The sequence below is a fragment of the Pyrus communis genome, chromosome 14 (assembly GCF_041283825.1).
Source record: "Pyrus communis isolate YQ-2024b chromosome 14, ASM4128382v1, whole genome shotgun sequence".
Classification (NCBI taxonomy): Eukaryota; Viridiplantae; Streptophyta; class Magnoliopsida; order Rosales; family Rosaceae; genus Pyrus; species Pyrus communis.
This window is the reverse complement of record NC_142578.1, coordinates 23,740,555-23,765,157: the sequence shown is the minus strand read 5'-3', so window position 1 is coordinate 23,765,157 and position 24,603 is coordinate 23,740,555. Positions and strand designations below refer to the sequence as shown.

Here is a 24,603-nt window from a genome sequence, read left to right as displayed (position 1 = left end):
CTTGTCTGCAACCATAGCGTCCTCTTTCTGCACACATTTGCACATTTTTGCAAATCCGCTCGAAGCACAAAATTCAGATTCGTTGAGATTGCAAAACCCATATTCGAACCCAAAACCCATACACGAATTGCAAATCCCAGATTCGACCAAATTCGAATTGCAAAACCAAGTTCATTCGAAGCTCTGCAAAACCCAGATTTGATAGGAAAACTTTGTGGCCTCAAATCCAAAAGGAAATAACCAAAACCAAGGGTGCTCTGCGAACCAAATTCCTTCTACAACTTTCGATCGAGAGAGATGGAGGTTCTAGATAGGGAAATTTTGGGGCACGATTTTTTTTTTTTTTTTTTTTTTTTTTTTTGATCCATTTGGTGCACTATTATATATGTACAAAGTTCCTTTGTTTTCGAGAGAATGAATGTAGTTGTCTAGAAAAAGGAGAAAGAAAAAGGAAAAAAAGATAATTATTTTTTATTATTTTGGTTATTAGTCTGATACTGCACCAAACGCTATATTAAATTAGTTCAGCTTAGTCTAGTCTAAACCAGTCCAGCTTAATTTCTGAAGTTAATCCATTCTGAAATAGTCTAGTGCAACAAACGCATCCTTAAATGATTAGACTCTCAAAAAGTTGTGTTAACTCTAGTCCCTAAATGATGGCTAAGCTCTCAAAAAGTTGACTTAGCTATAATGACTTGACTAGTTCTCGATGTGAAAATTGATTTTTCTTGTAACCTTCGTAAGGCCACTCGTGAAGGTGCGTGTTGGAGAATAAAACCTCACATTGATCATATGACAAACTGTGTACAATTAATATATGAAAGTTTCAACTCATTATATCTCTGATGCCTTTTGTGATAAAATCGAGCATCTTGTAATAAATTAGAAAAATATCAATGATGTTGGGGTGCAATATGCTGAGCATGAAAAAGTTTTATCATGGTTAAGCATGCTTTAGCCCTTGTTGTTAGCAATCAAATTCAACAGTACAAAATGTAGTAGGTGGATTTCCAATGACCTCATATCTACAATAGGGTGTGCTATCCACACATCCTTTTTTACTTCTCACACGCTCTTGTTAATTTCTGTTTGTTAATCTTCTTCAATTCATATGATTTGACGGCCAAAAACTAAAAAGGTGTGGGAAAAATAAAAAGGGGTGTGTGGATATCACACCTCTTCTACAATTACTTCCCTTGTGTTTATAGCTCTGATACAAGACCAAAAAATGTGTGGGAAAAGTAAAAAGAGGTATGTGGATATCACACCCCATCTACAATTACTTCCCTTGTGTTTATAGCTCTGATACAAGTCCTTTATTATGGAAAAGGATCCAAAGATCCCGCGATCATGACCGTTTATTGTACATCGTGTGGTCAATTTTCGTTAGGTACTATTTATATTTAATTTTAAATTTTAAATTTTGAAATGATTTCTGATTGCATGATGGACAATGAACGGTCACCATCACGAAATTCTTAGAATCTCTAGGAAAAAGATCCGACAAGGATCCTTGTCCCTTTATGGTATCGATTCTAGGTGAAAAGATGGTCAGATTTGTACCATCTCTGTTGAGGAATATTTCCATAACTTTGGCCGATAAAGCGTATGAACTCGTCCGATTATGCTCTAACTTGCCCGATTTCACTTTTAATACTCTGTAAGTCTTTAATCATTCAATCTCTAAGCAGTCGTACCCTTCCCTTTCCATTTCTTTTGCTCTTTTACCAGTTTAACGTTTATTTCAGAACCAAGACTTGAATAAGAATTGTAGATAAAAGTAAGGTCAAGTCGTATTCAGTTTCTTATTATTTGGTATGCACTAAGAAAATAATAAAGTCCTTAACAAGGCAAAAAAAAAAATCAAAAATGAACCAGTATCCAATTCATGACACAATTTTCTCATTTTAAAAAGTGCAATATAACTATTTAGAAGTGCTAATAACAATTATCTCGTATGTTTTTTAATATTTTCGCGGAAACGAATAGTTTCACATATCTCTCATTTGGTAGCTGAACAACAAAAGGTAAAAGAACTTGAACGAATAATTGAAAGCTTTACATGAGGCATATAACATGGCTTATTAGTAAACCTCATCTTAATTGTACAAAGAATACCATTGAAAGCTAAGTCCCTAGTTCTCAAAACAGGCACGTCAACTATCTATCGCTTCTGTTCTCCCCACGTCTTGCTCTCGAAAAATTCATTCAGCATCGACTCAATGGTCTCAGGGCGAAGCTTTATATACTTCCCCGGGTTTTTTCCATTCTCGATCATAGGCCTGCAACACAATGCATGCTAATGGTGATGAAAGAAATGCAAAAATTATGAATCATTTTCAAGGGAAATGTTTGAAAATATGAGAAAACATACCCAAAACGTTTGATGAATGATCTGTAGGCAGGCAAGAGGACTTCAGCAACAGCTAGCCTTAAAGACTCTCGCAATTCGCTGTCAGGAACTGTCCACTGGGATTGCCTTTGATGAAGCTCCTCAAATTGCACGTTGAAAGTCTTGAATCGATCTTTCACCATTGCTCTTGAAAGTGAACTGCTATCACCACCTGATGGATTTCCGCTCTGAACGGTAAGACACTGCAGAATCTGCACCACAAACATAAAATAAAAACACCGGAGCAGATGAGAATGATTTCAGCTAATGTCCCCAGTAGAGGGAAGAATTCGTGCATTATAATTTTAGATATAAATTATTGAAATATTGAGCCCATTTACTCCTGTTATAGATGATAAAGATGTTGCCATACTTCAACACCTTCTAATGGTATATTCGAAACATATGAATACCATAATCATCTATAATGTATTAAGAATAGACAGATTAAAAAATAGTCGAGACCAAGAGGATGGGGGAGTGGATCAAGGCCACGTGATCAAGTGTCCTAAGGAAAATATCGAAATGGATATACTGAAATTTTGAAATAAAAGGGTAAATTAGGGCTATGGATAAAAGGAAAACATGACCAGCACAAACAAATCCCTAGTGGTCAATATCTAACAAGAATTCAGAACAAGGGAACAAGGCAGCACTAGAAGAAAACAGAAAGAATATGGTGGAGAAATAGTATGATCAAAGAATCAAAACCTTTGCCCAAGAAACCCTCTTGTACTGATTTGCATGCTGCTGTACGATCCTTCGGTGTATCTGCACCCAGTCATCCCCCAACAAATCCTTTGCTTCTGACCTGTATATAATTTCTTATCAGCTAATACAGTATTAGCATGCAGATAGGATCAGTATCTTTTAAAGAGCAGGATTACTGTAAAACAAACCTCCGCACAGATCTCACTATATAGTGAATGTTGTTCATAAGAAATAATTGAGTGAGTGCAGGATCTTTATACTGCTTAGATTTTCCATCCAGGTTGTTCTGAAGAGCCTGCATAATCCTTGTAGTAACATTTGTTAACTGAGATTCCGGTTCACCATCAAACTCTTGAAAAAGTTGCTTCAGTGTGGATTGATAACTGCAAACATCAAAAACAGTCATATGGTGATGTTTGCACGGTTACTGTTAAAAAGGGCCCAGAAAAATAGAAAGAAAACCAAACTTGCAATTGGGGGAAAAGAAGAAATACAAAAAGGAAAATAACTTAGCTGATAGAGATCTAGATAAATTAAAGGCTTTCACCTATAAGCCCTTGATGACATCACACTTCAAACTCAAAACTTGAGAGAAAAAACCAACTTAGTTTGTAACGTCAAAATGATTTCACAACTAAGAATCAATTAGCGCATGACAAGTGGATGTATGAAGGGCTCTTAAAGCCAACTTAGTTTGTAACATCAAAATAGTTGTCGGGAAGTTTTTTCTGGTTTACTAATAAATTAAATATTACCCTCATAACCAGCCAACATGGAAACAAACAATCCAAGTAACTAACAATTCAACAAAGCAGAGAATTTACCAAAAGCTATTGGGGCAAAAATATGATACAGTATATCAGATCGCCCCCAAAGGCATCGGTAATCACGAATACTTGAAAGTTACTATATTTGCAATCACCTCAGACAGGGAACGAAATAGCATGAAGCAGAAAGCACAGGAATAACTACTTACTCAAAGAGAAACTTTACATAGTTTATCACATAGCTTGTCAAAGGATGGACGGTTCCATCAAGAACAGCAGTTTTGGTGGCATCCTTTTCAACAGCTTCTTCAAAATCACCAAAAGTTTCCTGCGCTGTTTGAGCTAGACGCTTTGTCAAACTTAATGCAGATTCCCGCATTTCCATGCAAGCTTTACTTCCAAAAAGGAATTCAATCTGAAATTAAGATCTAAGAATTATATTTTAAACCATTTATCATCTTCTTAAAAGTATTAAACTAACATTTGATGAACATATAAAGATAAAAACGATAACTAAACTAACATTTTGACCTTCAACGTTCTTCAAGAATTCTAGTTTCCTTGCAACGTAAATGTCTATGAAAACTCTGTTTGACATTATTACACTTACCCCCATGTTACTATTTTTCTACCTTATGGCCTTCAAGTTACTCCAGTGATCATCTTACAGAATTAAAGATATGACTTTGTGAATTATAATGCTACTTATTGATGAGTTCTAAGGTGTTGTCAGGTCTCATTCAAACTTACACATTTCTGCCGTGATTTAAGAAACCAAAACTAAGGTCTTAGCAAGGATTTATATCAGCAACATAGCATCATTTTCACATTCATATCGAAGCCAGAACTACAGTATGCATTATGTGCTACTGAACATCGGAACTATTACCGTGAAAAGTGAAATACTGAATGTTTTGTCCAAAATTAGCAAGCAACGGATGGACTTCAGAAACATTTTATGCAAGTTGGTTTAAGTGCTTTAACCAAAACAATTTTGTGCATAAACTATTGACTGTGAGTGTGTGAGTACGTGTGTTATCCATTCAAAAAATTGATTGCCATATGTCCATATCGAATAGGATATAAATTTCTTCCATGAATCCCTATAAATTATCCCCCACAATATGCAGGAAGAAACTCTCAAAATGTTTAATTAAGTAAACAACAATTTCACAAATTTGTAATCATACATGGTCTATTTTATGCAATAACTAAAATTTCAATACCTCTGACTGAAGTTCTCTCATTATCTCATACATGTCTAAAAGAACAAATAACTTTTCAGGTGACCTCTTGCTTCTGGCAATAGCCTCCCCAAAACTGAGGAGCACAGCCACACTGTTTGCAGTAACTTCAGCGAAACATGGATCCTTAAGTGACTCAGCACCTTCAAATATTTGATCGCAGATTTTCTTTTCACCAGTAAACAGCAGTTTCACCTGTTTTAAACAGTATAGCATTTGGGAAATAAATCAAGAAGATAATAATAATAAAACCGGAGATGAAACAAGCAACAGCAACTAACAAACAAGCCATTTACAATCAATTCAGCTAAAACTCACGAATCCTTACAGCTATCCGCATATAATGTATCCAATTCCCAATCTTAGCCTCTAGAACCTCCCACTGCATTTTCTGAACATCATCTTTACTAAGTCTCTCCACGCCTAGTTTCCTCAAGCTCTGCTCCAAAACAGAACCACGAGTGTCCCTGATAGATAAGGACCATCTTTGTCAGTTTATGAATAATATGTGAAACAAAGAAAGATTTGAATTCATGCACTTCCTCAACCAAGCCTTAAGTTCAAATAAGTGGGGTTGGCTACTGGAATCCTTTTTTTCCAGTTTTCCCTATCTATAGTCATATCCTTCGTTACATCTTTGGCATCTTATGTAGCAAAGAAAAAGACCAAACAAATTTATTTTTCAAAACTATTTAGAGAAAAAATCTAACAAGCGCAAATTCTCCTCCACCATTTTCTTCTTTTGGTAGTTTTCTGAGAGAAAAATGATGTAAATCATATATCCTAAAACCAATAACCTGTGTGTTGCTAAGAAATACAATGGACTAGTTCCATCCCATCAAGGTCAAAACATGACCAGGCAAAGAATTCATGGCTTAGATGCAATTTAGGCTGCATTGCATTGATTAAAAATGATTACGTATATCATTTCTTTACCTATTTATTATAATTCGAATAAAATAACTCAATCTCAGTCAGGTGTTTGGTAAGAATCAAGCGGTCAGAAAACCAATTTACAGAAAGGCAAGTACTTTCTAACTCATTTAGATCATCTAGATGACAAGGGAGAGAAGACGAGAGGAACTCTATGAAGAAAAAATTTCTAGTATATTCTTTTTTCCTAATGAATAACACCCTTTATTTAAAGATATACTTTACCTAGTAAGTTAATAACAGAAATTATCACATATGACTGACAATGTAAGCAATGGTGTAACATAAGGTTAAACCACACAAAAGAAATAAAGAATTCACCTGTAGGTCCTAAATAGCTGTTGTTGATGGCCAGCTAGAACCATTTGTTGGGCTAAATCATGCAGTAATGGCAGAACCCTTGGGGGAATAAGGGTTAGTGGTGTGTAAATGACAGGTTTTAAGCTTTTGTTTGGGTGGTCAGAACCCTTTCCACTAGCTTCATTTTTCTGTCCAGCTGGATCTGGCCGTAGAGAGTCGGGGAGACAATCAAATAGACGATCAGGCTCCACAGGCTTGCTGAAATACGAAAGAAAAAACATACTTGAGGGCCTATAATCTCAAAGTTCATTTTTTCAGACCTGATATTATAGCATAGGATTGGCATGGTACAACAGGAAATTTGGCATCACAAGAGAAACAGGAAATGAGGAACACGAAGAAACATTGAGGTTTGTTATGAGGTGGAAGGCCATGACTAAAAGATTGAATTTTACCAACAAAAACAAAAAACCTCTGTAACGTTTGAATTCTTCGATAAGTAAAACATCAATATTTATCAACAAAAATAGGGCACCAAGAATCTTACACAATCATGTTCTTATCAAGAATCTTACATAATCATTGTTCCTATCATGCCTTTTGGCTTGACAAAGGTGAAGTAAAATTCTTAGTGAATTCAACTTCCTAACTACCGTTTTCATTGTTTTAATCACTTTTTTCATATATTTGAGACAATGTTTCTGTACAAAATTTTACTTCCAGATCAAACATTACAGAGTATCTCCCTCAACCGAAACGGAAAAAGAATAACAAAAGAACAAAAATTTAATACGCTTAATGAGATACAATGGAAATAGTAAACAAAATTTCAATGCTTGCATGTCAATTTTAACAGTTGACTGACAATAGTTTGAAAGCAGGAAATGGTACTTGAAACTCAAAAAGATGTTTTCCCGTAGTTAAAACGAACCTGTAATTTGTGAGCAGCTGTCTAAACTCATCTTCGAGCTTCGAGATGGCTTTTGAAAGCAAGTTATTGGCATGGTGAAGCACCCCATCACTGCTCTTAACATTTTTGTGGCTACTGAAGAAGTGAATGATGCTTCTCAGCTGATCAATTGCTTCCAAATAGCTTTCTAAATCCTCATGTGGCCCTCTCAGTATTTTAGCCTCTGCCTAAACCAACACCGCCACATTTTTCCGATCAAATTCTTCAAACGTATCAACAAAGAAGGACAAATCACTAATTGCATTACATTAACGAAGCGAAAAAAGGGTGATTAACCTTTCGTGTGAGGTCGAATTGCCCCAATATAACCTCTACAGCCTTCAATGTCTTATCAATGTTCTCATGCGCCCTCCGAATCGAATGTGTCCTAATCTATCATCCACAATTACCACCAATTCACAAACAAAGACAAATCAAAATCCTAAATTTATGTCAATTAAACCTAAAGATCTCATCAGCTCCATATATACACATCATATTAAACCAAATGAAAGGCAAATTACACCGGTCGAAACGAAACACGGCGTTTGGAAACTGGTACATTCTCCGAAACACGATGAAGAAGGTAACATTTTCCTCAGGTTTCTCGGGAAACAAACAGAGAGGGAGAGAGAGAGAGAGAGAGAGAGATAAAGGGAGGTAATTGACCTGAGTGGGACGCATGGCGGTTTCGAGGGCGGAGAGGCGGTGGTCGAAGGAGCCGAGAATGGAGACCATGTTGTCGGTGATGGTCTGGCTCTTGTGCAGCGCGTCTCTGATAGACGAAGCTCTCGCTCCCAGGGCCTCCATTGCCTGCGGAACCCCCATCTCTCAAAATTTTCCCGCCGGATTTTCTCTGGCTTTCTCAGTGACTGTTTGGCAAGCGAGAAAATGCGAGATTAGATTTCAGAGCACGGGTTTGTTGTGAGGGAGAAATCTGACGAGAGAAAGGTTGCGTAATAAGTTGTTCATGTTTTTTTTCTCGTCCGTCGTCGAAATGCGGAGGGAAGACACCAAAGTGGTTATATAAGGCAGAAAGAGGATCGTCGTGTCAGACTGTCAGTGAAGGGATCTATTACGTGGGTCCCAATATCGTTCTGCCGTGGCTTTCCTAGTAAATTTTGCGCTCCATTGCGTTACATTCACATTTGCCTTCTTTTTCTTTTCTTTTTTCCTTTGTTTAAAGGACCATTTGGTGGCTTTAATAAGATTGTCTATTTTTTGGAGATTGAGAAGACTTAAAGGCATTTCAGTTTCTTTTAACTATCATAGTATGATTCATCAACGTTAGGCTTTTGATAGTAAATCCTTTTTTTAATAGGGTGCTTTATTAATTAGTAGTATAAAAGTTACGATTAACAAACATTTATCATCCGAACATTATAATCAGAACCGTCCATCCTCTTTATTATCATCCAAAGGTCTTATACGCAAAAAAAATTCAACTTAGAGATTTTTTTTGTCATTCATATGTATAAAACAAATAGACAGTTTATCACGAGAACAAGGTTCTAAAAAATATTAGGCGCTAGTAGGGGCGACGGGTTGGCACCTAACGCCTAGGTGGCTAGTCGGGGTCTAGGCGGGTGCCTAGGTGGATTTAGGTAAATTTTTTGTATATCTTGTAAATAAGTGCATATTAACACTTAAAAAAAAATTATACTTGTATGAAATCCATGAATAAGATAATAAAATAATGATAAAATACAAAAAGAATATCCAACAAGTCCAAAATTTAAAAACACATTAAGCATATATGTCATATAACTATAATGAGGAATATTCTAGGATAATACGGGGGCGTTTGTTTGCCCTCACTAACTCGGATTGGACTGGACTGGACTAGCTATTAGTCCAATACTGTGTTTGTTCCATGCTGGGACTAACATTAATGAGACTAAAGGGGACTAGCATGGACAAAACCCTTCACTAAGAGGTCTTAGTGAGACCCCCCCCCAATAACCATGGGACTAGCTAAGACTATCCTCTATTTCTCGTCCTTGTCATGCTCAACGACCACTCCCGACAGACTCCTCGTCATCGCCGGTTACCTAGATCAATCATTAACTTCCCGGCTCTCTTTCAGATCCATTTCACAACCAACTTTCATATAAAATATACCAAATTGAAGCTGGGAGTGACAAGATTACGATTTTACTTGAATCGAGGCCAAAATGTGGTCGAATGTGGCCGAAAAATGGCCTGGAAGTCTCGGCCTGTTTGGGCTTCTTCAAATCCATGACAAATTCGAGCATGCAAAGCTAAGATCTCGGTCCAGGGATGGTGATGAATTTTTTGGCGGTGCTAACTTCATCCAATTTAATGAGGGTTGGCCAAAAAACACATCGGGAAAATTGGAGCCGTGAGGTTCCGTTCGAACAACGCATAGCTAGAGAGGGAGGGAGGACAGAGAAATAGAGACTGGAATCAATAAGGAGTTTGACCAGGAATGAGAAAGAGACATGAATTGAGAGGTCTGAGAGGAAAAAAAGAGGGAGAGGGTGGGACGATGAGAGAAGAGGAAAAGAGTGGGACGGAAATGGTAGGAAAAGATGGAGAAAAAGATAAGATCATAATAAAATATTAATAATTTATATATTAAATAAAATAATATTAGAATTTGTTATTATCCAGCTTCTTAGTCCAATACTGCACCAAACGCTTCACTAAGTTAGTCCAGTTTAGTCTAATCTAAGCCAGTCCAGCTTAGTCCTTGAAGCTAATCCAGTCCGAGATAGTCCGGCGCAACAAACGCCCCCTACATATATAACAAGTTCATAATTTTAAACCAGTTAGACTTGGATAGGATTATATATATACAATTTCATTATAAAAAATTAAAAATAAATAAATAAATAAATAAAAAAGAGTAGCAATTTTTCTTGGGTACCCCACGGAACCAGCCAATAATCTATATTATTGAGGGAGAAGCCCTTATGAATAAACATTTATATTAACCCTAAAATGGCCTTTGTTTATAACTACTAGATAAAAACATAAAATACATATAATATGGACAATATCGTAAAAATGATGGACAAAATTGAAAACCACTTGATAAAGAGATGAGCCTCAAAACGAAAAAGTTTTGCAGGATGAGGATGAGAACCGCCAATGTGGGATAAAAACTTTAGAACAAACCTCCACATGGTGCAAAACTACCAACCAGATCAGAAGCAATTGAATTGAACTCACGACTTCCTGTCAATTCAGTTAACGTACGGTAGTTCTCTCTTCTTCTTTTTTGCAAAACTGCCAACCAGATTAAAGGCAAATTTGTCTTTCTCGTAGAAAAGAAATTGGAGTGTTAAGACTGAAATGTGGTGCATAATATGACATAAATTTGGTGAATGAGAAAGAAGAGCAATAAAAATGAAAATAAAACCTGCAACTTGATAAATCGTCTCTCTATCAAAACCTCTCTATCTGAAAGAGCACCAAACCATAACTTCAACGGCACAGCTGGAACTTGCTAAGGCTTGGGCTGGCGGCACCCTCTCCTCTCCTCCTCCTAGCCTCTTCCCCACCCTCCTACACCTTCCACAGCCGTCTTTATCATTTTCCTTTTCTTCTTTCTTCCTCTCCCCCACCCTCTGTTGTGATGGTCTAGGGTCAATATTCGGCTTCTATGGAGGACCAAGCCACAGTGGCTCATTTCTTGGCCCCTATTAATTGGTTTAGGTCCACAACACACAAGGAAGCTAGTGGTGATTTATTGCCATTGAATTGAATGTTTCCTCGTAGTCTAACCAACTTCAAGAAACCACAAGTGTTGCTTCATACCTTGCAATGCCAATACTCGAATCTGTAAAACGCTTAAGTTAAAAGAGTGTAATAGTTAATGTCAAGTGCTATTAAGAGCTGATTCATTTGTCTAAGAAGGACTTAATTTCTATCAGTCTCCTATTATTTAATGAGTCTTTTAATTTAAGGTATTCTTTATAAAGAGACTGTACAAAATAGGATGAACAAGTCCCACCCAAGCCCAAACCGAGATCAAATATCAAAGAGAAGAACAATCTAGAAGAATCACACTAAGGGTAATATCATTCAATGTTTTAGACCTACAAGCCCACAAGGAAGAAAAAAAAGATTGTCCTAAGGTGAAGCCACGGTGTCTTCTTTATTCTAAAAGTTTCCCTATTTATACTCCACCAAACCACTAAAAAGAAAAGCCAAAAAAGCACAGTTTCACAGGATGATCATATCTTGTTAAAACCATTAACCAAAAAGAAATTGCAGAGCAAAGAGTAAAAGTTTCTCGGAAACTCATTAACCTCCCTCTTACTAATTTTGTTTACTTTCCAATGAGTCTTTTAGGATTTCAATGAGCCATTTAATATTTCTAGCAACCATTGAGAATTATGGTGAAAATCTTTTTGGAAACATATTTTTGGAAACAATCCTTAGTAAAATAGTTTGGATGTGCTTTTAAAATGACTATAAGCGCTTTTGGTGAAAATATTTTTGGAAACAATCCTTAGTAAAAATGTTAGTAAATCCTGTAAAACTACTTAAAGTGCTTCATGGAAGCAGCACATAACTGGCGTTTTTTGTAGAAAGCACTTAAGGTGCTTTTGGAACCCAAAAACATTTTCTCTAAAAGTGTTTCCGGTCATTTTAAAAGCACATCCAAACGAGCTCTTAATAATCAATGTGTATGCTAGAAGTGTATTGTTTAGTTTTAGATAGTAACTAATGCGTATGGTAAGGCTTTATATGAGGATAGCAAACACCTAAAAAAATCCTTGAAACTACAACCTGGGATGAATGTATAGCTACATGCACGGAGATTTAGCAGCAATTACCTACTAGTCAGATGATCAATTAAAACTACTATATTGGCATTGGCATGAAGCCAGAATTGAAGGGAAAGAACAACTTATACAATAAAGTGAGACCAGTTTCAACAATATGTCCGTGTCTACGTTCTCCTACTCCATTTTGCTGTTGTGAGTGCATGAGATTTTCTACGCAGGATGTCACACCATCAGTCCTAAGTATTTAGATTGTGAGTGCAAGAGATAAAAATAAACAGACGCTACGAAACAACCCCAAAATAGAATGAGTAATATAGCAAACATCTAGAGAAACAAAATGTTGATATCAGAAACAATTAGCAATAAGATTTAAAGATGTTTGAAGCTTCACTGACACAAAGAATCATCCACAAAATTTAATTGTCAAAAATAAAAAAAAATAAACCCACCAAGAATTTGCTTTTATATGCTTGTAAGACTATTAGTGAAATTGCCAAAAATTACCAAACTTCATTTGTGGGAAGTAACTGGACAAAGCAACCACTTCTATCTTCATATCAAAAAATGAAGTACCAGAGACAATAGCTTTGACTAATAAGAACATTATACAAAGCAAATATGACCAGAGAGAAGAATATAAGAGATCTCACAGAAAAAAATTCGCTCAAGGGGGTACTTTTATGGGCTTGGGGCTTCGGTACTCCATTCCATAGCTGCAGAATTTACAATATTTAAAGATGTATGGGAAAAGGAATAAAGTATAAAAGCAACATAGAGCTGAAGAAAAAATTACCTTCTGTATATCTTTCCTTAGCACAGGTTCTAGTTATTCAACGGTGGATATTAGCAGTAAGCACAACTCGGCTTACAAATTTGAAAATAACTTATATTCTTAGTCCTAGTATGGAGGAAACAACTAAGCAAGATAATGCAAAGGAATCATGGTTACTGGGTCCTTTCACACCTGATATTTTTTCATCATACGTAATAATTCAAAAGGAGGTTTAATGTATATAAAATATGGGAAGAAGGATTGGTAGGATATTCTGCAGACTACTAGGGTTGGACTTGAAGGCAAGAAATCACTAGAATTTCAGTATTGATTCTGGAATTTGGGGCAGCAACTGCTCCATAATTTTTTTTTTTTTTTTTGTGTCATGGCGATTAAGCCAAAGGCTATCAACAAAATCTGAGGAGTAAACATATGCTTTCGTTGTTGTTTGTTTTAGCCGGAAGGTAGGATGCTTTTGTTGTATTTGTTGAAAAAAAAAATACAGTAAAGTATCTTCTACATTCTAAAAAAATTTAAATCAAACGAACAAAAAATTCATAAATTGGGTCATATCTTGGTTTGAGGATTTAAAACTTCAAAATCACCATCCATTAATAAAAAAAAAAACTTATTTTTCTCTATGAGGGCTATTAAGGTTTTAGCCAGAATGAACATATGATAGACAAAGAGTGATCGTAAGGTTTAATTATAGTGTTTGAGTTTATTGATAAAATTGACTTTTATTATTAATTTCATTTTGTACTTAATAGTAATTATGCAATAGAATAAAATAGACAATTAACATTTAAAATTTAAGTTGAATGTAAAAAGATGTTAAATAAGTTTAAATAAAATTTCTCAATTTTAAAACAAAAATACCTCTTATCTTTTCTAATATTTACACCATCGGATCATAAAACAAACCCTAAAATTCTATCTTTCTTTCCATCTTCTCTGCCGCTGCCTTGTTTCTCCCAGTTCTCTCGCAACCTTCCTCCTCATCCTCTCCCTTAGCCTCTGTTTTCTCTTCCCCACGGAGTGGAACTCAAAGCTCTGCATTTCCAGGTTCCAGGTTCGACCTTGCTCTCTGTAGATCTTTGATTTTGTGTTTGGGTTTTACTTTTTTGTTTTCTTGATTTTTCCATGGAAAATTTCAATTTTTTAGGAGAAAGTTCCGAACACTGCTGCTAGTGGGGATGGAAGCAGTAATGGAACATTCTTTAGAGCTCTTCTGTTAGTTCGAAGAGGAAAGGTACACTTTACTGTTCTGTTAGTCATTAATACACTGTATTTGCGTTTAAAAGACCTATTCTATTTTGTTTTCTGTTGTTTCCGGGCACAGTATGATGAAGCATGTGAGTATGTTGAGAGAGCTAGGAAATGTTTGGCAACAGAGCTTGCTGCTTTGGTGAGTCTTCTATAATTTTTTTTTTCATTATATTATGAGTTCATGTGATTGAGTTTCACATGATGGGGTTGAAGCATTCAGTTGGGATTTAGAAATAATGACCATATTGATTTCAATGCTAATATGTTGTCTATGTCTGAATGGTTCTGTATGAGTGCATGAAACTAAATTTACTTAATCCAAAGTAAAGGTTTGTGGGTTTCTGAGCTTTACAGAAAAGGGGGTTAATCTACCAGTTTGGGACCTTTGCGCTTAATGTGATTGATATGAAACATTAATTACTTGTCTTTGTGGATTTGCAGATGGATACCAGTGAAGAGTTCGAAAGCGTTTTTCTGGAAATGTTGCACAGGGAGATTTGTGTTGGCCAATCCTTACAAGTTCAGGGGTAAATTGATGAATACCTCTATTTTATATGATTGGATGAATATCTAATTGGATGTGTGTTTAATGCATTATGTGATTGGTTTTTTTTCTTGCAGCTGCTACACCAAAACAAATTAGAGCGTTAGTGAAGGTTGATGGGCTTACTAATGATGAAGTCAAAAGCCATTTGCAGGTTTGTATATGTGATTACCCATCTGTTATTTGGTTGATGTGAATAAAATTTTACACATACATGACAGAAATTGGAAGCCATTTTGCATGCTATTAGTGATGAATATTTTTACACATACATATGATTATCCTCGTTAAATATTTTTGTTTAAACATATGTTTCCGTATTAAAAAAGGGCACATTTTGAGCTTTCGCACTGGGCACCAAAAAACTCAGGACCGGCCTTTGCAGCGTGCCTGCAGCAGCCGTGGGGCTGTATTCGTAGATAGTGCGTCATGTTAAAGTAACAGGGTCGAGACATCTGTGTTGGTAATTGTTCGAAAATTACAAGGTCGAGTCATGTGCATTGTTGATTGTTGGATTTAAATGGATTAGGAATTTTTGGGCAAAAATGCGAGTGTTGGTTCCAGTTTTGGATTGGTATTTCTGTTGTGGTTTCGAATAATTTTGTATTCATTGTCGCCAACTTTTGCTGAAAAAAGGTTCGTTGTTTGCTTCTCCACTTTTTCGTTGTTAATTCGTGGAGATCTAGATTTTGGTTTGCCTTTATTACCCTTTGGTTCAAATTTTTTTCCTATTTTTATTGTATGTTTGTTTTTGGTTATAAAATTAGACTGCTAATTCATGGAAAACATGTTCCATGAGGATAAAATTTTTTGGTATAAAAGCATCCTGCCTGACCAGGCAAAGGACTCCTAGGTTTATGCCGTGTGTGTGCATGAAACCATCCATCTTTGAATACACACATACATCTGTACATAACTAACTTCGGTCACACATTGGACAAAACTCACCCACCCACCACCTGTATGAATAGACCTGCACCGTCACCAAATATATAATGGGCGTGCCATTTTTCTATTGCTGATATCATGTATAATAATGGTCCTCTTTCTCAATAAAAACCCTTTCTATCTTATGAACTGAGGCATATACACAGATGTAGACCTTATCTAATATGACAGTCATTGAGGGTTCAAACTGCACACCAGGACGTACTGTACGCCAGTTATTTTTGTCTGTGTGCTAACTAATTCAATGATAGTCTCGCCATGGGAATTCCTAAAATCCCGAAATCTGGAAGAGCTATTTGTAGAATCAGGAAACTTCCAAGTCCCTGCAACTCACATGTAAACATATATATGTCTAATCAGGTCAAATGGAAAACTTTGTAAGCTTAGTTTTAAGGTTCCATTAATTTCTATAGTAAGGTGCTTGAATATAATATCGACTATAAAGATAATTTGGGTTTGTGCCAGAGGACACAAAAAGAAAGAACTCATGGAATTTTGAAAGATCCATTGTAGTTAGTTATTTATGCATACCGTCATCCAGAGGCTTATGCTGCATCATACATTGGGATAGAGTTCGTTATCAGGCTATATTTATAATTAGAATTCCGATGTACACTTGGTTTTTTAGGTCTGCTGCCATCTCTGTTGCTTAGCTATGCTTTGTAGTCTTTGTTGATTAGCATATTCTAGATAGATTTGTGGGCAACTTTGCTCCTGTATTGATCTTTTCTTTTTAATGACATTATTTTTCCTGAGGTTAGCAATTGTAATTAAGATAACGAAAAGATTTGGACTGTCAAATACCTAACAATTCAAAGAAATATACACTAAACCCAACAACATTCCTATGTTCTGTTTAACCGGTTATTGAGTGACACCATATTTCAAAAATATTTAAAATGAGTTGAGGTAATAGATGCTTTGAAAATAATAAGACCCTTGAGATTTTCTTATTGATGTTTAGTCCCATTCATCTTTTTTTTATTCTTTATAAAAAAAAATATTTGGACTGTCAAATACCTAACAATTCAAAGAAATATACACTAAACCCAACAATATTCCTATGTTCTGTTTAACGGGTTATTGAATGACACCATATTTCAAAAATATTTTAAAATGAGTTGAGGTAATGGATGCTTTGAAAATAATAAGACCCCTGAGATTTTCTTATTGATGTTTAGTCCGATTCATCTCTTCTTATTGTACGAAGACCTTTAACCGAAGTAATAGGGGAGCTCTCAAGTGACAAATGTTTTCTCTTTGTTATCTGTTTTAAAGTGCCAATACCTTTAATTTTTTTCTGTATCTTTTACAAACCGTAAGGATCTTGGCATTTCAAGTTTTTTTCTTGGTTTTTACTGTTACTTGAAAGCAACATTAAAAGCATGTAATAATTTGGTTACAAAGTGTGAGATTAAGTATTCAGAATAGCAAGGTTGTATAAAGAAGTCACTTATCCATAGAATTTTTGTAAGGTAAAGGATGCTTATTGGGGTCAAGAGATTTTAATAGTTCTCTTTACAGTCTATTTGTGGTAGATATTCTGTATTGTTATAGTTTAAGAAGAACTAAAATGTGTTAGATCATTTGGTTCTTGATAGTTTAATTTAAGTTTTCATTTCTTTTCCTAGTTATGCAGTGCTTTCAACGAAAAAAAGAAAGATTATTATGGTACTATTTCTGTTTTGTGTATCCCATTTGTGGCTGCATTTTCCATTGCAGATCATTATCAAAGCGATTTATATAAGCTACAAAGTGCTTTTGCTGAAATTGAAAAAAAAAATGTTAGCCAGCTTTACTAAAGTATTGTTAAGTTTACAAATTATAAATTTTTATTAATCGTATTGATAATTATTGCTTTAAATAAAAAAAATGGATTATTACAATGCTGTTGTTTTGTGTGTCTTATTTATACTATGTTATCTATTGCAGATTATTGTCACAACAATTTATATAAGCTACATAGTGATTTGCTAAAATTGGAATAAAAAAGGGTAAGTGACTGACAAGTAGCGTAAACTTTAGAATTTACAAATTTTTGTTAATCATGTTGATAACTATTTGTACATATATATAAATATGTTCTGGTATTTGTATCACCTTTTAAAGATTTATTTATATCAAATATCATCATGTGTTAAAGTTGTATTTGTATTTATGTCTTTTGTACTGTGATAAAGTCGGTTCTTTCTTTTTTACAATGAGATGTGATTTGTCTTTTTTTGCATGAAGGAGTAGGTATTGATTGATGAATTAGTTGTGTATTTTTCTGTTTTGATTTTTCTTTGTTCTTCCCCCTCCACAACACTACCACCAACATCACTTTCACTAAATAAGGGTGGAGATATTTACATACATATTAAGATGCAAGAATTGTACTAATAATTTGGTTAATAAATTTAACCTTTTGATACAGATGTCGGGGATCTCTACCATCTCCTTTTACATTTGGTTAATAAATCTAACCTTTTGATACAATGTGTTTACCAAAAAATTAGTGTAGCCTTTTGTAATCATTGCTTCATTGTTTTCACACTGATTTGGGAATACATCTAGATTTTGCTTTACACCTATGTTCTTAATATGTTTTGACTTGGATAGTTTAATTTAGTGATGATATGCGAATTGAAACTGAAAAATGGTCAAAGTTGGGGCTTGAACTGCTTTTTGGGTTTTGTGGTCAGTTGTAGTGTTGTTGAGACCTTGGAAAGGAATCTGAGTTTTGGATTTTCAATTACAGAATGGTTTTCAAACATGAACTTGAGCAACTCCTGAATTTTGGGCACTTCTGCAAAAGCAGGCCAATTTCAGAAATTTGAATCGCAGATTGCATAACAGACCTCTTTCTAATATTTGAAACACTATTTGATATTTGAATTGATACTTGAACCGAATAAACATCAGATAGGCCAATCAATTTGAATATCAGATTTCATTTTTGTATTATGTTTCTCAATATCATATTTTAATCATCATTATTGGTATTAAATGTGAGAATGAAGCATTATAATCAGTGCAATGTATTATCTAATATCATGTTGATTTTGTCATCTGAGTTTCTTAGAAAGCTCGCAGCTCGGTTACTTTTTTGATTAGGGTTTTGATTTTTTATTTGTATTTTTCAGGAAATTGCAGAAACCTCGCATTAAGATTTGGTTCTTTCAGCAGTAGGACCTCAGGATTGAAGACTGAATTATTGTAAGTTTGTTTTCTTTTTCTGTTGTTTTGGCAAGCGAAATCTCTATTATGGTCCACTATTGTTTTATAGTGTTTTTGTTGATGTTGGTACACTCATATTATTGTAAAATGAGCTCTTTATCTTTGTTTGTTTGGCATATGGATAATTTTAACTACTCTAATTAATATGTCCAAGTTACAAATGAGGATTATTAGGGAAAAAAAACATTAGTTGTATAATTCCAGGAAAGGTGTAAATGAGAACTATCAGGGAAAAGAATAATAGTTTTATAATTTCAATGGTGGTCTTCCATTTGTTACAGTTGAAGTCATCGAATTTGATTATTCTCCTCCCTCAATCATCCTCATTTTGTTGTAAGTCGCTCACAATTACTCAATCGTTTTAATCCATATCAAATACAATTCCTACTGTTTAACATATTTTTCTAATCTTTGGACGCTGCTTGATGTGGTTTGTCAAATGGTGCATAAATTTTCATACCTGCTTTGTTAATATGTGTTAGACCCACCCTACTTTTGAGGTTTTCATATGCAATGCTGAACCATTTTGTGCTCAAAGTATACAACATTTGTCTTCTCTTTCAAACTTTTTGGTAAACAATTTTACCATTTTTTTTTTTCTTCTTTTGTGTTGCAGATCTCTTTGGATACAAAGTGTAGAGTATCAATTTAACATTCTAAAACAGCAAGAAACAACGCAGCAGCACTGCACGGGCACTACTGCTAGTTAAAACTGATAACTCAGAAATACCAAGGTAAACGCCAAATTCTTCACTTCTACCGATAGCCACCGAATCACCCAAACCCACGACCAGCCCACCTCGCCAACGACAACTCCGTATATTCATAGACGCCGACCAAGTCGCCTCTCTCTCTCCCAGGATTTCTTGTTTAAGTGAGAGTGTCGGGGATCAGTTGAGCGTGCCCTCGTAATCCCTCAATCGAGACAGCCAGTTATGTCTTCAATGGAAGAAACACCTTCCCCTCCAAAGCGTCGATTGTCGTGCGCCACCTGCTTCGACGCCCTCTGGTTTTGCTATTGTATGCTACTCCTTCGCATTCTCTTCCTCTTTCATTTATGTCGAATTAATTTCACAATTGTACGGCTGGCTTTTGCTACAGTTTTTCCCTCAAATTTGTGTACTTTTCAGCTCTTATAACTTTAATTTTAATTCAACAGAAACATGGGTTTTGCATAATTGTTCATAACATGTTTTATATATGGTCGATTTCAATTTTTACTGCCAATTTAATTACTGCCCACAAATGAAGTTTGGTAATTTCTGGCAATTTCATTGATAGTCTTACAAGCTTATAAAAGCAAATTCTTGGTGGGTTTATTTTTTATTTTATTTTTGACAATTAAATTTTGTGGATGATTCTTTGTGTCAGTGAAGCTTCAAACATCTTTAAATCTTATTGCTAATTGTTTCTGATATCAACATTTTGGTTCTTCTAGATGTTTACTAAATTACTCATTCTATTGTGGGGTTGTTTTGTAGCGTCTGTTTATTTTTATCTCTTGCATTTAATCTGATGGGCACCTGTGTTTGGCAGCTCCGGTGCATCAGATGCAACAGTATTATAGACTTGGGTCACTTGATAACTGTTCTGGGAAATGGACTTCTCTGGTTGATTGCTTGGTTTTGAAGACGAAGCGGTCATCTGAAGTGCAGGTTTGATTTTGAGTTCGGCTATATATTTCCATCTTTTTTCCGTGCGTTAATGTATTCCACTTAATTAATATGTGTCTTTCCATTGGTAATTGTACAACATGCACTTCGATATTTTCCTTTGGCTTATAAATCAGATTGCTTTATTGGGGTTTCCCTTAATTTAAGGCCTATTTTGAGAAGTTGATGTCTACCAAAATCTAAATACTTAGGACTGATGGTGTGACATCCTGCGTGGAAAATCTCATGCACTCACAACAACAAAATGGAGTAGAACATAGACACGGACATATTGTTGAAACTGGTCTCACTTTATTGTATAAGTTGTTCTTTCCCTTCAATTCTTGCTTCATGCCAATGCCACTATAGTAGTTTTAATTGATCATCTGACTAGTAGGTAACTGCTGCTAAATCTCCGGGCATGTAGCTATACATTCATCCCAGGTTGTAGTTTCAAGGATTTTTTAGGTGTTTGCTGTCCTCATATAAAGCCTTACCATCTGCATAAGTTACTATCTAAAACTAAACAATACACTTCTAGCATACACATTGGATTACTAAGGGCTTGTTTGGATGTGTTTTTAAAATGACCGGAAACGCTTTTAGAGAAAATGTTTTTGGGTTCCAAAAGCACTTTTAAGTGCTTTCTGCACTTTCATAATTTATTGGTTACCCACATAAACTTGCAACATATTTGTATGTATTGTTTTAAAATCTTTTGAAAAATAGCAGTAGTGTGTTGGTGTTGGATCCCCTAGAGAAGTGTTGGTGCTTTCTGCTTGCCCTTTCATTTAGTGATTGTCAGCAGTGCAAGAGCTTTGTGGCGTATTTGGAATATTTCCCTTCGAATTACCCAAGAGTTGTTTTCATTTACTTCCCCATCTAGCACCACACCCAGTGTAGTTTTGGCAGAAGTTTGTGGGGGTGGACAACTTGGAAGAGCCATCCTTCAATTTGTCTATATGAATTCTGATGTATCTTGAGTCTTTGAAGTTTGTTCATGTTGGACTGTAGTCATTCTGGTTTCATGTTCTTTCAGTTGGTGTTTTACCAGTGGGGAAGGGGTTGTGGCTTCTTATATCGGGTCATGGGAAACTGTCACAGATCCAATTAGTTCCTTCCCCGCCTGTGGTAATTGCAAATTCATGTATATGGTGCAAATGTAGGAAGAGCCATCTATTCTATTTATTCTCTTTCTCCATGACTTGTCCCTACTTATAATTCGACCTTCAAGAAGATCCCCCCCTTTTTTTTTTCCCTTACACTTTCCTAAAGAGCTTCTTTAACCAGACCTGGTAAGCTTCTTGGCGATCTGCAAAATTTTCTTTTAAGAAATTTACATGTATTTGCCACCGAGGGATATGACTGAAATTTAGTCTCGGTTGTCAATCGATGATATATATGTGTTTCAGGCAATTACAAACTGGACTTTTTTTAATGCAGGAAATTTTGGAAACTCGGGAGAACGGCAAATCTCACATCTGGACTTTTCGAACTCCAGAAGAAGCATCGGTTAACTGGAAAGAACAATTTGGAGATTTAGATGAAGTGGAATGACTGAGATTCAGTCCAGTATTCGTCTTTGCTGCCCCTCTCAACTTTTTCCCTACAATCGGCGAGAGATGTGCGCTTACAATATTATTTTCTTGTAGAATTTTGTTTATTTTTGTCAGGAAACTCAAATGATTAATTTGAAGACACAAACGGGACGCAGATAAACATTTTTGATCTTTGGTAGCAATAATATCAAATATTTTTTCAGTACGTAGAAAGAGAGTGATGCCAAAGATAGCATATTATCTGATCAAGTTGAATGGATTTTCCTATTACACTTGGAAATCATGCAAAATCAGTGCTGCGTTCCCCATGATGAGTATTGCTCACATGATGCGGTTTTGTCTCTTTTTAGTCAACTTGGGTTTTTTACCCAATTTTTTATTTAATGCGGTTCAACTCGGTGTTTAGGTTTCTTGATTTTTTAATGCGGTTCAATTCGGTACTATTTATTTTTAACGAAAAACCTCATCCCTGATATTATTCATTATACTTTTATTTATCATTTTTTGTTAAAACTAAAGTTTTTTTGAACTTTTCGTTAGCCTTCGTAAAAAAAAAAAAAAAAAAAAAAAAAACCTGCGAATGGATAATGACACAATAAATCTAGGGACGTGATATCCACCTATTCCATTTTATTTTTCACATACCTTTTTAATTTTTAATCGTTGAATCGGATGAATTGAAAAAGATCAATGAACATAAGTTATCAAAGGTATGTGACAAGTAAAATACGGTATATGGATAACACACCCCTAAATCTGAAATTACGTAAGTATAAGAGGTTTTAGCTGCTAATTCTAGTTTCTCATTAAAAAATATCTGGATTCATACAAAGCCATTCTGGTTAGGTAGCGTGGAGCCCCTCCTCGATGCCACAAACGACTAACCACTAACCACTAGCAGCTCAAATTGTGATCGGATGGGAAACTAATCCAATCCATGGATTACCAAAACCAAACCCAAATCCTCTTCCAAACATCAAATAGGAAACATTGTCCCTGTCTAAACAGCTACATTACCCCCCAAAATCTCACCTCCAATTTCCTAAAACGACATCGTCCCTTTGACACTTCCGCACCATATACACAAAATATACACACTTAAAATTATGTCATAGTCAGGTATACCTTCCTTATCGTATACCCAACCGCATACTATCAATCTCCCTATCACCAATCAAAAACCCAGAAGACCGCGACTTTTCTAGTCGGACCGTTTAACGGGTCGGGAAATCGGACCCGCCGGCGACCTGAACCCGAAAGTCACAGGGTCGTAAGCGCACCAGTGGAACCCGACTTCTCTCCCCATCTCGTTCGCCCTCGAACACTCCTCGCACAACGTCACTCCACTACGGCGGCCCAGCACAATCCCGAGCCCATCGGCCCGTCCCAGCCCCATGTCCGTCAAGTACCTCTCTTTCCCAGACTGCTGCTCCCTGGCCCCACTCTCGTACTCGACCCGACCCGCAAAAGGCATGGTCAATCCGGCGGCGTTTCCGTTTTCGATCTCCATGCCGCGTTTTAAGAGCATAACATTCTCGGGATGGAGATTCTTGTTGATCGGATTTTGAGCTCCAAACGACACCGTGTTGTGGTGCTCGTCTTCTTGGAAGTCTTGGTGGTGGTGGACATGGTAATTGTGATTCTTCCGCCGCCTCGACCGCTTGAGCTCCACGAGGAAGCAGCAGTTCTTCTCGCGAGAAATCGCGCTGAAGTTGACCTTGCCGGTGATGGGGATTCGCTGACGGGTCTCCGGCGAGGATAAGAAAACAGTGAACTGGCCCGGCAAGATTCCGATCTTGTGGCTCAGAACCGACAGGAACCGTGGGAAATCAAGCTTTGGGTAAACGACGAGGTCGCCGATATCGGTCTCGGTCTCGCCATCGGAGAAGACGACAGGGAACGAGACACCTCCTTCGGCCTCCATCATCTCTACTCTCTCCCGTCTCCGGCGAGATGACATCAGATTTTCCGGTGATTAAATTCGTCAGAGATTCAGAAATCGAATTGGGGATGTTTGGTGGAGGGGTACAAACGAACGAGAGAAGGGGGATATATATTATATACATGTGTGTGTTGGGGTGGGGTGGTGGTAAATAGGGTAAGGAGGTAGGGGTATCTAGGGAATTCTGTTTTTGATGTTGACACGAATTTATTGTTGTCTGTTTTTCAGTTTTTCATTAGTTACAACGTAGGAACTAGGAAGAATTTTGAACTTGACTAGTCAAGAGTCAACTGTAGTATCAACCGCCCTCCTCCCTTCATTTTGAAAAATTTTTAGTTGTGACGGGAACACAAATAGTAGGAATGGTGAAAAATTTTATTTTTTAAATTATTAACATTTTAGCACATATATCTTACTATTTTTTTAATGACAGATGATGTACTATCCCGTGTATCGGTCACATTGAAAAATCACTCCGTCAATTGCACCACTACCGCTAAAAGTATAGATTCGATGTTTTCGAACTCAGGTGCAATGGCACAAACACTCTGCATTTATAACCCACAATTAGCTACGAAGTTGTTTGACCTTTGAACAGATCTCTTTTTGTAGACGTACAGTACACAAGAAATGTGTGATATT

General features: G+C 36.1%; 3 protein-coding genes across 12 annotated transcripts; 1 reads left to right on the top strand and 2 right to left on the bottom strand.

Annotated features, from left to right (window-relative positions):
* Positions 1-1,905: 1,905 nt before the first annotated feature.
* Positions 1,906-8,295, bottom strand: LOC137713527 (exocyst complex component EXO70A1). The gene is made up of 11 exons (XM_068452837.2): positions 7,966-8,295; positions 7,594-7,689; positions 7,279-7,484; positions 6,369-6,605; positions 5,443-5,581; positions 5,097-5,309; positions 4,080-4,285; positions 3,292-3,486; positions 3,104-3,203; positions 2,375-2,604; positions 1,906-2,282 (listed from the first exon to the last, which is right to left on the bottom strand). The coding sequence occupies exons 1-11, from the start codon at positions 8,122-8,124 to the stop codon at positions 2,165-2,167; spliced, it is 1,899 nt and encodes a 632-aa protein (XP_068308938.2). The 5' UTR covers positions 8,125-8,295; the 3' UTR covers positions 1,906-2,164.
* A 5,446-nt stretch (positions 8,296-13,741) lies between these two features.
* On the top strand, positions 13,742-22,224 carry LOC137713764 (uncharacterized). 10 transcript variants are annotated; one of them, XM_088684434.1, is made up of 11 exons: positions 13,754-13,893; positions 13,994-14,080; positions 14,171-14,236; positions 14,539-14,624; positions 14,719-14,795; positions 17,522-17,583; positions 18,715-18,787; positions 19,425-19,542; positions 19,669-19,828; positions 20,345-20,463; positions 21,904-22,224. In XM_088684434.1, the coding sequence occupies exons 9-11, from the start codon at positions 19,744-19,746 to the stop codon at positions 22,015-22,017; spliced, it is 318 nt and encodes a 105-aa protein (XP_088540560.1). In that variant the 5' UTR covers positions 13,754-13,893; positions 13,994-14,080; positions 14,171-14,236; positions 14,539-14,624; positions 14,719-14,795; positions 17,522-17,583; positions 18,715-18,787; positions 19,425-19,542; positions 19,669-19,743; the 3' UTR covers positions 22,018-22,224. The 10 variants fall into 10 exon arrangements, with proteins under 10 accessions (XP_088540564.1, XP_088540560.1, XP_088540561.1 ...); XM_088684435.1 differs by having other exon boundaries at positions 14,133-14,236; XM_068453115.2 differs by having other exon boundaries at positions 13,761-13,900.
* Positions 22,225-22,799: 575 nt separating this feature from the next.
* On the bottom strand, positions 22,800-24,040 carry LOC148691437 (uncharacterized). The gene has a single exon (XM_088684432.1). It carries the CDS (start codon positions 23,977-23,979, stop codon positions 23,221-23,223), a length of 759 nt encoding a protein of 252 aa, XP_088540558.1. The 5' UTR covers positions 23,980-24,040; the 3' UTR covers positions 22,800-23,220.
* Between the last annotated feature and the right edge of the window lie 563 nt (positions 24,041-24,603).